At 43.7% G+C, this 13,720-nt stretch overlaps 1 protein-coding gene across 3 annotated transcripts in view; it reads right to left on the bottom strand.

Annotated features, from left to right (window-relative positions):
- The window catches only part of LPIN2 (lipin 2), an 82,816-nt gene that overhangs the window by 25,109 nt on the left and 43,987 nt on the right, over positions 1-13,720 (bottom strand). For all 3 annotated transcript variants that reach the window (XR_010933119.1, XM_067699590.1, XM_067699589.1), the window contains exons 3-4: positions 6,419-6,514; positions 3,896-4,197 (exon numbers count right to left, since the gene is read on the bottom strand). Coding sequence is in view for 2 of the 3 variants with exons in the window: in XM_067699590.1 (XP_067555691.1) it covers positions 3,896-4,197; positions 6,419-6,514 (398 nt within the window). In the remaining variant the exon portion in view is untranslated. The remainder of the gene's footprint in view (positions 1-3,895; positions 4,198-6,418; positions 6,515-13,720) is intronic.

The raw sequence follows: 13,720 nt of genomic DNA on the forward strand, positions 1-13,720 counted from the left end.
AACCAAGACAAAGTCAAAATCCGGAGCCTGAATTATTTACGTGGGATAAATCAGAAGGACTAGATAAGTTTTAGTCTACATAGCTGGCGGCAAGTACGTAAGAGATAAAGCGGGCTGCTAACTACCCCGACCAAAGTTCACCACTGTCAACACAGCACAGCGCTGACCCTCACCCTCAGTGTCCGATCAATCGATCTCACTGTGACTAATGATCCAAGTTTGCTTTAGGATACAGGACTCTTCCCACAAAAGATACCTCACGACAGGGCAGAAGAGAGCTGGGCAACGTGTCTCCTGGATCAGAACGATGGGGAGGGGAACACGCGGTCCCAGGCCCCTGCCACTCGGCCCCCAGATCTAACTCTCCAAGTGTGTCTGCTCTGGTGGATTAGAAGTAGAGTTTCCTTTCTGACGGCATAGTTGTAACCCTCCATTGCGGTTACTGCATTTCCAGCGGCTGAGTGTTTTAAATGTTTGCACTCAAGACTGTGATATAGCATTATCCCACGTGAAAAGTCTCCTCCTTCCCAGAGGCTACAAGTGCCCAGGTGCACTGTGTTTAATACATATACACTTGTACATCCATCCATCCGTCCTCTGGAATGACGGACAAGGCTTCCACGCTATACTCAAGCCCGAAGCCCACCTTCAGGAGGGGAGACCCATCAGGCACAGCTCCCACAAAGCCCTGTGCGGGTTAGACCTCTCCAGCTCCCACAAAGGGGTTTCCTCTGGCTACACAACACCAACCTGCTTCCAAGAGTAATTTCATCTTTCTGCTGCCTCCTTCAAGGAGCCTAAATTAACCTTAATTCTATTATCAATGACATTCTTGAAAAGTAAGGAGTTTAAATAGAATGTTATTTATCAAGTTTAGGTAACTTCTCTGAAAACAAAGTTTAGGTAACTTCTCTGAAAACAAAATTTCTTTCCTACCCAGTAGGGGCTGAGGAGGGGAAGGTATTTAAAAGCTACAAATTCCCCAAATCCCCATAATCTGTGGATCTCATAACTGCAAACGCAGTTGATTTCCTAATCTTTTTCTCTCAGATTCTTTAATGTGCTCTTTAACATGCTGTTAATACTTTTGACCCTGAATATCTTCCTCCAAATTTCCGATTTTAGAATCTGGATGCTGAGCGGGAAGGGGTCTGTCAAGCCATGCAGTTCAGTCCTCGGATTTCACAGACTAAGAAACGAAGGCCAGAGTGACCACAATCGGACGTGTAACGGCCCCGTCCTCTCCCTTATCAGCTCAGCGTGAATTTCAGGCCGACACCTGCACGACCGTTACATTTTGTCTTGCATTTGTCGCTGCGGACCAGACCAGCACTCCTACAGATTGGGTTGATAGAGCCTTTCGTACAATCTGGAAAAGGAAGGCATGCACTAATACTTCTGCAGTGCATTCACTTACAAAATTCCTTTAGAACAATGACTTGTGCACTTAGCACGTGACTCTGCATGTTTTAGAAATGTTTCACCTTCCTAAATTGAAGCTGCGGGTTGTTTAGGAGTTCTAAGTGTTGCTCTATTATATATAACAAAGGACACGTGTCAACAGCCCTTTACAGAGGCAAAACGTTACTTCAGCGTCTTTTCTGGTAGATCCTGGAAGTTTTAGTTAGCAAAAATATTTTCAGGAATTAAGGTGCCTAAGGGAGTATTATAGTGCTATCCCAAATAAAATTTCCAGGTGCGTGTATTTCAAGTTTTTCTCAAAAGAACATGTTTCCTGCCTACCTACACATTATAAATAAGCCAAAACTTTTAAAGGAACTGTTTACATTCACCTTGTAGTTCACCGTTTTGTTCTCTTTTGGGGGGGTAGTGCTGCACAGCATGCGGGGTCTCAGTTCCCCGACCAGGGACCCAACCCTGCCCCCTGCAGTGGACGCACGGAGTCCTAACCACTGGACTGCCAGGGGAGTCCCTACACTCTTCTTAATAGCACTGAAATCAAGGAATGGAAGATCTGAAAGGGTCTCTTAGTTTGTATTCCTAGGGAAGCAAAGGAGAAAGAGCCCTTAAAAAATTGAAAGCAGGAAGAAAAGGATGGGAAGAGTGCCTTTTTAAGAAATTGTGGGACTTCCCTGGTGGCGCAGTGGTTAAGAATCTGCCTGCCAATGCAGGGGACACGGGTTCGAGCCCTGGTCCGTGAGGATCCCACATGCCGCGGAGCAACTAAGCCCACGCGCCACGGCTGCTGAACCTGTGCTCTAGAGCCTGCGAGCCACAACTACTGAAGCCCTCGCGTCTACAGCCCGTGCTCTGCAACGAGAAGCCACCACAATGAGAAGCTTGCGCACTACAACGAAGAGTAGCCCCTGCTCGCCGCCAACTGGAGAAAGCCCAAGCACGGCAACAAAGACCCAATGAGGCCATAAATGAAGGAATAAGAAAAAAACATATATTAAAAAAAAGAAACTGTGGAACTTTTCTTTATTAGCTTAAAATTCTTTTGGGAATCAGTGATATAAAAGTAGAGTTCAGAACTTTTAAAATTAAGCTCTTCCCACCTAGTGTTTTGATTCTGAAAAAAAAAAAAGGCACACAAATTTGTTATTGCAGACTAAAGTTTTGTATGTACAAATGGTTTACACTGCTCTGCAGAGTCTAAAGTACTGTCCCACTACGGCCTCCTGTTGTCTGGTTCTAACAAGAATTCTGCCTTCGATCAGAACAGAAACCCAGGTCTCATACGTTCATTGCGGGGGGAGTGAATCACCATGTGACAGCTGATGAGTAGGAAAAATTTCACGTATGAAAGATTATTATTAAATGTAGGAGTCTGTTCTGGGATTTACAATCCAGATTTTAAAATTTTAGAAAACAAGTTAACAGTTTTGCCAAAAAGGGATTATTCTACTACCTTATTCACTAACAGCATAATTATAACAACAACATATTAGTAAGTTTTTTTCTTGACTTGACTATTTAAAATAAAAGCTTGGTAAATAAAACACTAGACGTCAAGGTAGAGTGTATGCTTGGTATACGTTTGGTTACCTCCCCTCTTCTCCATGATGAAGAGAACCTGAACAGCAGTAACCTTCCCAGCAAGGGGGGCACGATCTCTCCTTCCAGCAGCCGAGGTGCGAGCATACAGTGACAGCGTCGACCTCATAAGGCCACCCTCCCTGCACCCCAATTCAATCAGGGTGTGGACATTCAGGATCACTTGTCCAGCAGTCACCAAGGGAAAGAACCACCCTGCTGCCACACCCATGGTCCGTCCAGCGCCGCGGCCGCCACCCAGCGGAACGGGGGAAGAGAGTCTTATGAAAGTCGAGTACTGAATGAAAAAGTACATAGTTTACCCCAAACTGTTACGTTTTAAACCCCAGACAGCATTGACTTGAAAACTGTCATCTATTTTGAGTTCTTCTACTGAGCTGGTAAATAACAGTGATCAAGATTTCTCACTTCAAAACAAAAACAAAACCCTCCTTCCCCCTCAGCTTACTAGGATGTTGATGATAAACTCAAAACCACCACCTTGAACTCAGGAACAGACAGACAGAGCACCAACAGCAGGGTAGGGAAACACCCCCGGCGTCCCAACTGCCCGCCAGGCACTAGGTTCAGATCTTCTATGTGACGTATGATTTCCTTGGCTTTTGGAAACTTACTGGGTAAAATGAGACACAATGCCAGTCGGCTTCAAGCGATATTTTAGTGCCACAGCAAGGTGTCTGACAGCACATTTTGTACAGTTGCAGAAAGGAAAAAAGAAAATGCCTCTCCCACTTATTCCACGATAAACTGCCAACAGGGGAAAAACAAGTCCAAACCTCAGACTGCAGACCCAGGGGAGAAGCACCAGCACCGGCTGCAGCCGAGCTCCGCCCACAGCACATGCGCAAGGAGACCCCCCACCCCACCCCCAGCCTACCTTGCCGACTGGGCCGCCTCGTCATCGTCCGAGCTCAGCCCCACACCCACGGCGTCTTCTGCAGCAGGGGAAGCGGCCTGCTCGTCCTTCTTACTGTCCTGTTTGCATTTCTTCCTCCTTCGTTTTTTCTTTTTCACAGAACTGGGGGTGAAAACTGTCTCTGTTTCCAGAACGTGGGAGACGTCTGAACTCTGTGATGGTCTTTCACTTCCACCTGGTTTCACCAAAGGGGGGTCAATATCTGTAAAGAACTGATCTTCAGTAGGGATGGGTGAGGTGGCGAGGTAAGCAGGAAGCTCTTCCTTCAAGAGAATACGGAGAAAGAAAAGTTGTCAGTGACCAACAGTACATCAAAACCACCACCATTTTTGGTGGATCTAAATTTCACAGCGGTAGAAAGAATACCTACCTAGTTCCCAAAGGTAAGAATGTGTCACACTGAGCTCAGGCACTGCCCACCCTACCTAGATAGGCCTCCACCCCCCTGCAGGGCTTAGCGTCAGCTCATGCGGGTCCATGTCGCTGAGCAGTGGAGGAATCGACGTGCCGAGTCAGCACGGAGCACGCGGAAGCTCAGCCAATGCACGTGCTGCAGGGGTGGATGAGCTCGATGTCCATCGGTGCGAGCACAGTTCAGGGAACGGCATTGTGGTACACCCACACTAGGGACTACCGTGCAGCTAGTTAAAGGACAAAGTTCCACCCAGAGCTCTGACTTGGCAGGGGTGCTGATGACATACAGTTAAATGACGACAGTGAGAGAAACAAAAGGTCAGTAACTGGAAGTCAGGTGGGTTCGGGTAATGTTTATCCCCCTTTAAACTGTGAGCCCCTGGAGAGAGGGACTTTTCTTCATACTCTGTAGCAGAGAGCAGTAATTCCAGGGTTGTTGAATGAATTAAATTTTTTAATTTGTAAAGAAAAGCACATTATACTAAAGAAAATCTGGTCAACTTGGTCATACATGGAATAGGGAAAAAAAAGGCTGGAAAGCTGACACTCTCCAGGTTGACCTTGCTAAGCACAGTTTTAAACGGAATCATGAGAACTGATGTGAGAAGCAAGCAACAGACCCTCAGGAACCTAGTCCTCTCACTGACCGCATCTGCTGATTTATTTGGAGCCTAATCAGTGCGACAGGTTACATCAAAAGTGTTTTACTCTTAAGATAACTCGCTTACTGTTTCATTCTGCCTTTTGCCTCTGTCTCTGATGAGGAAAATTTTTCTCTAGGCCAAGTAAATGCAAATAACGTAATATAAAAACAAGTAATTAAGATACTAGGAAGAATATTGGTCTGGTAGGTTCCCCTTCATAAACACTGTTTCTTTGCTGTTTACAGAACAGTACTGACGCAGCTGGCTTCCAGGCTAAAGTAAAAACTGGCAAACAATCTCATTCTGCTATTGTTTATCTTTTCTTTGTGAATTTATGACATCAAACTGGCAGTTCATCTTCAAAACCAAAAAAGTATCTCCGTCCATGCCCTTAACAACTTGAAGCTTATTGTTTTTGCTGAGATTTTATTCTTTATGATCAAAGATTAACAATGCCTTCTAAGAAGTTGCTTTTTTTTTTTTACTTTTAAAAAAAATTATTTAGTTTTGGCTGCGTTGGGTCTTTGTTGCTGCACGTGGGCTTTCTCTAGTTGCGGTGCGCGGGCTTCCTCAATGCGGCAGCTTCTCTTGTTGAGGAGCACGGTCTCTAGGCACGCGGGCTTCAGTAGTTGCGGCACGCAGGCTCAGTAGTTGTGGCTCGTGGGCTCTAGAGCGCAGGCTCGGTAGTTGTGGCGCACGGGCTTATTTGCTCCGCGGCATGTGGGACCTTCCCGGAACAGGGATCGAACCCGTGTCCCCTGCACCGGCAGGCGGATTCTCAACCACTGCGCCCCCAGGGAAGTCCCCTTGTAAGAAGTTTTATAAAGATCCACTTTAAATCAATCAAGAACAGCTCAGGAACATTCACATCAGTGGATACGTGAGGGGGCAAATCGTGCTCTCTTGCTGAAAGAGGCCAAACGTGCAATAATCATTCATAAAGGGCAGAGGCCAATTAATTTAAATCTCTTGAGACTTTAATAAACTAATGCACCTGACTCTTCAAGGTTTGGGATGTAATGTCCCCAACGAAAACGGCAAAACATGTTTCCCAAATTTAAAGGTCACACGTGTACACACGCAGACACGGCCTGAAGAGATACGCCGTGATTATTCAGGTGGAACTGAGCGTATTCAGGCCAAGGTGTAAACTGTACAGACACCACTTAATCAAGTCACTGGAAGCTCACAAGAGGGGTAAGTGCCAAGGCCTTCAGCACACCCTGCAGCCTGGAACTCGTGCGGGGAAACTTCCTGCCCCTCCAGCTCCTTTCTGACAGCCGAGTTCTTCAACCTAAAACTAAAGCTTGTCTAACCAGCAACAATTGTCCACACAGCTCACCATGAAAGCTAAACGTTCTGCTCTGGGATGTGCACCGTGGGCCTGACACAATGTGTGAAGTAGATGTGACCCACCAGGACTTACATACTCCTCTTCGGTCTCCTCCACAAAGAAAGCCTCCCCGTTGTCACCCAATTTCATGTGAAGATCCACTGCATCGCCATTGATTTCTATGTCGATCTACGAGGAGAAACAAAGTGTGACTTGGCGTCAAGAGTCTGTCATTCAGGCTCAGCTAAGCCTAGATTCTGGGCTCTCAGGCCAAACGTAGTACTGAGGCTCCCAGGGTGACGGCCCCAGAGAGACCCCACCTCCTGCCCCACGTCCCACCCCTACACCACCAGACTGAAAGTAAACGTTCCATCACCTACTTTCATGACAAATTTTTAAAATATATTTAATTTCTCAAACGTCATAAAATGGGGGAAATGTCATCGTCAACACACACTTGAGCCCCTCTGGAGGTTACAGCACAGCCAGGCCTCACCGTGCGAGGCTCAGATCAGCAGAAATCTCAGTTACCACAGTATGCTGACTGCGGAACTGCAGGAGCGGCACATGTTTCACCACCAGCTCTTCCATCCACAGGTCCCCACAGCCATCCTGCGGTGTCCGCAGGGGGTTGGCTCCAGGATCCTCCTCAGATACTCAAATCCACTCATGCCCAAGTCCCTTACATATAAAAGGGTGTAGCATTTGCATATAACCTCCACACATCCTCCTGTGTACTTTAGATCATCTCTAGGTTACTTATAATACCTAATACAACATAAATGTTATGTAAATACTTGCCAGCATGCAGCAAATTCAAGTTTTGCTTTGGGAATTTCCTGGAAAAATTTTTTTCCACATATTTTTGATCCGAGGTTGGGTGAATCCTTGGATGCAGAACCCATGGATACAGAAGAGCGACTGCACGTACATAAGAGATGCCCATCACGATCAGTAACTCATCACGTCACTTTTTCAAAGTCTGTCGGTGACCAGTCCCAGCACATCTGTTACTCAGCTCAGACACAGGCGGCAAAGCATGTGGTTGTGTTGCCTCCTGGTCTCCCAGTGATAAAGCCAGTTGACATTTTATACAATGGATCATTGAAAGAGGCAACTGGCCGAGATCAGAGAGCAGTAAACAAACAAACAGTACTAGTGCTGGAAGTAAAATCAAACTCAACATCAGCAGTTACAGAAGAAAGAGCCGACCTTGCGAACAGGAGACTCAGGATGAGCTGCCAGAGGAACCTGGAGGTGAGTTTCTACCAGAAAGGAGGAACATGGCTGAGACAAAAGGATGAAGACCCACAGGAAGGGACACAGGCAGAAACCTGCAGGTCGAAGCAACTCCCAGAGATACTTCATGACATGGGAATTTCAAAGGATGAAAAGCTAGAAGCTGATGCAGACTTAGAAAGGAGTAGGACAATTTACCAAGACAAAGAAAAGATGCTTGTTCCATAGCGTGTTACATCAAGAAGGTAAGCCCTGTTCAAACTACTCCTGACGAGTTTTTTACAAAGAAATTTAGTTCTCATTGTTTCTAATGTTTTAAATTGCAGTGCACAAAACACCATTTTACTATTTTTCATTTTCTTATATATTTATAACTAAGAGTAGGAGTTTTTAAAAGTTTTGACCAAAGCTTACAGAGGTCGTGGAAGAATCCTAATTTCCCTCATCGACTAAGCTTCCTTTTGCAGGGTTTCAGCTTGCCCATTTTTATGGTCTGTACTACCATGCAAAGTGAGGAATGTTTGTTTTTATATACACACACACACACACATATATACATATATATATACACATACACATATATATATCAGGTACTACCATATCACTTAAAAATAATGTAACTGCTTATCTGTAAGCTGTGAATAAATGCTCTTAAATATTTTACAAAAATAAATACCAACTTTCAAAACTCTTACGGATAACTTGTAAACTCCGGTTTTAGACTGTTCAGGGGATACAAAGATGAACACACAAAGGCATAATATAGACAGAAGTATAACAGTCCATAACCTCAGTGTCCTTAGCTCTGCATGGCCCTCGTGGTGCGAACAACTGTAGAGTCTGCTGGGTGTGTCCCAAGGAAGACCAACGACCGCTTCTGACCAGAGACTGAGCCCTGGTTCACGTCCAGTCATGGAAGGCAGCTCCATCTTCCCAGGAGCCACGGAATAAGTAACATCATATTAAAAAATATTAGTTGACATATGCTGTCAAGGCTTGTTTTGAAAATTCTACGTATGAATAACATAACCACACTGAAGGGAAGAAGAAGAAAACTAAGTAACTTTGAAAAACGGTATGTTGACTACAGAATTCTAAGTCCGAAGACAAAAAGAACTATAAACAAATATTGTACTGTAGTTAGTAATTTTTTTTTAATCACAGACATGGGTCAGCAATTCTGAAACTACTTTATGTGTATTCTAGTACTGAACAAATACGTGAATATACTGTAGATAATGAGAAGCATGTTTCTCACCGTCAGAGAAAGAAGCTACAAATATGGAGACGAGGAAGAACCCTGTGGCGATCGGCTGGAGAGGGAGGAATCACTGTGAACTCCCGATTTTCAGACGGACGCAGATGCAGGTGTGGGCACGTGTATGTATATACATACATGGACTTTCTAGCTCTGGGGGCTGAGAGGGCCTACAAGCAATTATACCTCAGGCTAATGAGCACATCCAGTGACCACGTCTTTGTTTCCAGATACTGTTCTCCAGTAACAGGAACCAAGGCTCCTTGGAGAAATAAAAATAATTCTGGGGCCGAGGCAGGGAAAGTAGAGTCTCCTGGAGTATCTTATGGTGCCAGAGAGTAAGGAAGTGCTCAAAACATGATGGGAGCGTTTCGAAAGGACTCAACTGGAGGGGGCATCCAACAGCCAAATCTGGGACAATCTCAGCAACTACAGAAATAATGACTATAACCCACAGGGCAAAATTAATATCCGTGAGTCCATACTGATCTAATTAAATAACTGAATAATTAAGTAGATAAGAGAAGAAAAGCTCTTTGACAAAGTACAGTTTCAATTAATAATTGGAGCAGGAAGAATGGAAATAGAAAGTCACCATTCGGGAAACACCACAGCAATAGCCGCTGCAAAGTCCACCGTGTAAAAGCTAAAATTCATGGTGGAAGCACGACAAGAAACAGGGTATGCGCAGTCTCAACGCTTCTTCCCACAGATAAACTCACAGCCAAGAAACCTTGCAGACACCATTCAGCAAGTGATCAGAGTTAACATCACCAGGAAGGAGACAGCAGCAGGGCGGGGCTCCTCAGCGGAGGCACCAGGAAGGGCACACCCCCGCGCGGCGTTATTCTCACCAAAAGGAGAAAACACCAGACAAATTCACACTGAGGGACAATCTACACTGTAACTGTGCTGTACTCTTCAGAAGTCAAGGTTGTATGGAAAGACCTTGACAGAAGTCAAGGTCATATGCCAGAGAAGACAGGGTGAGAGCAACACGGGATCCCGAAACAGAAGACAGTAGTGGAAAAACTGGTGAAATCGTAATAAGGTCTTTTCCTAATGGTTTATACTGATGTTAATTTCCCGGTTCTGATCATTGTAACTATGGTTTTGTGAAACGTGAACATTAGGGGAAGAGGTTGGGTGAAGGATTATGGAAACTTTTAAAACTGCATTTGCAATTTGTCTGTACATCTAAAATTAACATAAGCTAAAAAAATGTGAAAATCATAAAAAACAAAGACTGAGGAACTGTCACGGAGTGGAGGAAACTAAGAAGACAGGACAACGAAACACTCCGTATCTTGATGGTGGTGATGGTTTCATGGGTGCACACACATGTTTAAACTTACCAAATATATCCTTTGAATATGTGCAGTTTATTGTGTGTTAATTATAAAATAAAGCTGTAAAAAAAAAAGGATAACACTATAAAAGGAAATCAGAAAAACAGGCAACTAAGAATTGAATACAAAATAAGTTTAAAATCCTATACTAAAAAATCCCTATGTAATTTCAGAAATGTTAATAAAATGATTATTTTACAAAAAACTCATTTTTCTTCTACTTTTTAAAAGAAAGGGCTGCATGAAGCAGTTTCCATAGGACAAACACTAACCCTAACTCATATCCCAGCCAGCCTTCTTAGTGCTTTCTATTACTGGGAACATTTACTGCTAAAAAAGTTGTGTATGGCATGAACTCCTAACTCTTCTAAAACAAAGTACTGCCAGAAATTCCCAGGCTGAAGAAAAACACGCTTTCAGATAAGTGTTTAAGCTTTTTCTTCATAATAAACTAGTTGAAGTCACATAGCATCTCGCATCATCTAAGGTTTCGAAAGCAGCTGTAATAATAGCAGCTTCTTCCACAATCATAGGAAGAATGTTTCTAACTGAAAAAGTTATGTGGGAACAGAAAAAGTAATGAAAAAAATTTTTTTTCTGGACTATAGGCAAGAAGATAGGGAAAAACTAAATTCACTCTGTAATGCCAGATTTCAAGTTTCTCAGGATGACTTAATTACATTTTTTCAACTAGAAGTTAGACATATAAAATAATTTAAATAGCCATGTTCGTTGACTTGCTGTTATATAAAATTTTAAAGTTAAACAGTACAAATGAAATATTTAAAGTTATTTTACTTTAATAAAAAATAAAAGATTCAAACTAATATCGTCCTTCAAAATTTTCACCTCTGCAGGTTACCCATTTATCTAATGTAGCTGGGAAAACGGAATGACGCTTCTTTAGGATGCAAATTCAAAGTCTGTTTTAAAACTATTTTAGAAAAGTTAACCCTTTGGTTTATATTTACAGCCCGTATTTTTAGGGATCAAATACGACATTTCTTAATACGACTACTTTAGTCTCTTGATTTGACTCTCAATGGAGCTTGGTTCTCTCCAAAAATTAAACCTAATATCAAATTGTGCCAATACGGAGCATACTTAAAGGAATGTGCATGCCATGAGTTCTTTAGGTCGCAAAGGAAAAACACTAAAAATATTCTGAGACGGCACCAAGCTGGAATAAATGCTTCCCGAGGTGACGACTGTAAAGAGGACACTCATTTTGATGTTACTACTTCTGGTAAACTGGTTTCTAAAACACTCATTTCCATATAGTCATACTTCCTACACTGTGCCTTAATCTTGCTCAACATATGTGACAGATGTTGAAACAGAACTGATTTTGAGAAATGCTGGCTGTAGCAGACACTCGTCTTGGCAGGCCATCCTTTGGGTAAGAATGTCTCTGGTCTCCTTTGGGGATCTAGTCTCCTCTATTCCAGGCCATCTATTTCCGGTGCAGCTGCAGAGAGTGGCAGTGGGGCTGCTGCCCAAGCCAGGCCAGTCAATATATTCCACCCCCACCTACAGTGACTAGTTCCTGAGACACGCGACCCCAGGCTGACAGGGCGGCTAACACTGGTCCTTCTGTAGGCAGGAGACGCTGTCTTCCCTCTGGGAAGTCAGTGGAAGTCAGCTTGAAGATACTGGCAGCCATCTTGCATGAGACAGACAGACACAAAAGGAAGCAGAGCTGAGAGGTGAGGGGAGACGGTCCTGTCAACACCTTCAGAGGCTCTAAGTAAAGCCCTGACTCGTTCAAACACCCGCGTACTTTACTTCCACAAGCCAATTTAATTCCTTTTCTGCCTAAGCTAGTGTGAGGTGGATTTCTGTCATCCACAATGGAAACTGTCCTAATACACTGGGTTATTTAACTTTGATAAGTAATTAAATCATCAGTTGTGTTAAATCAACAAAATTAGTATCTAAAAATATCAAGTGCAGGTTTACCTTCTGAAATTCAACTGCTGAGTTATGAAATATACAGGGAGTACTGTGTTCTATCAAACAAGAACATAGCAATGGCAGTGGGAAAATTATTATATTGCATCTTTCTAACCAGAGGTTTTAAGGTGGTTATGATTTCAAGTCCACTTCATAGGTGTCCCCATATTTGAAAACTGGGTTCTTAATTTAAAGTCAATGGACAGCTTTCCCTAATCCAGAATGACCTAAAATAACACCAACAGTTCATCCAAACTGCCAGAGTGTCTCAGGGCAGACATGGTTTTGGTTTTACTGTCACAGGAATGCTACGCTTTGGTTCAAATAGCCGAATTTCCTCCCAAATATATCCTCTGGGTCTCTGGGCTACCAAGGGAAAGAACTTTTCTCTTTTCCTGGGTCTCACTGGATAGACTTCTACTAAAAGTTAAGGGTTTGACAAGATATTGAGCACTATGATTTGCGTAGCCTCATACAGCAACTGTCTACTTTCTTAATTAGAAGCATACAGCATGCAGAAAGAGAGCTCTTATCTGCCCAGTCGCATTTACAGATGCACAAATGCTTATATACATCAGCCTGCGGGTTCCAGTTTGAAGGCCAGAAGACTTATCCAATCTGCTGATCAAAAACCCAGATCATAGATGGGAAAGGGGCGGCGGGGTGCGGAAGGCTTGTAAGCCATTTTACAAATAGATCCTGGCACAATTAATGGGACGTTTCAGTGCATAAACAGTTTGTTGCTGATGCTTCCAAAGCAGATACGGTCTAAAGTACTACAGGTTAGTGTTACCAGAAGAAAGAAAAAATTCTGGAGAAGCTAAATTGTGGCTGAACACTGTTTTGCAATGGAAAGTTTCCAACTCACTCAGTACATCACCACTGCTTTTGGTTTCCGAAGTGACTCTGAACAGAGGCCAGACCACACAAGCCCTGCCACCCTGAAACATGGCTCTCCAGTCACTTTCAAAATAACATAAGTTCAATTAAAATAGAGGGAAATGTCTATTTTAAAGAATAAGATCAGGGACTTCCCTGGTGGCCTGGTGGTTAAGAATCCGCCTGCCAATGCAGGGGACACAGGTTCGAGCGCTGGTCTGGGAAGATCCCACATGCCGTGGAGCAACTAAGCCCGTGCGCCAGAACTACTGAGTCTGCGCTCTAGAGCCTGCGCGCCACAACTACTGAAACCTGCGCGCCACAACTACTGAAGCCTGCGCACCTAGAGTCTGTGCTCTGCAGTAAGAGAAGCCATCGCAATGAGAAGCCTGCACACTGCAACGAAAAATAGCCCCCGCTCGCTGCAACTAGAGAAAGCGCGCGCACAGCACCGAAGGCCCAACGCAGCCAAAAAAAAAAAAAAAAAAAAAAAAAGAATAGGATCAGCTATGTTATTAGCTGAAATCTGAAAACAGATGTTTTCAACTTAGGACAATGGTCCTCTAACACATACTTCTGTGCTACAAAACGGTGTGGATTCTTTCACTGCGCTTGAAAATCCTGACAACATCTCCTTATGCTGCTTAAGTAGATACTGTGGGACAGGAGTAGAAAGAAAAATACTACTATGTACCCGCGAAGTTTACTGTTAGCTCA

This window comes from Pseudorca crassidens, chromosome 12 (assembly GCF_039906515.1).
Source record: "Pseudorca crassidens isolate mPseCra1 chromosome 12, mPseCra1.hap1, whole genome shotgun sequence".
Classification (NCBI taxonomy): Eukaryota; Metazoa; Chordata; class Mammalia; order Artiodactyla; family Delphinidae; genus Pseudorca; species Pseudorca crassidens.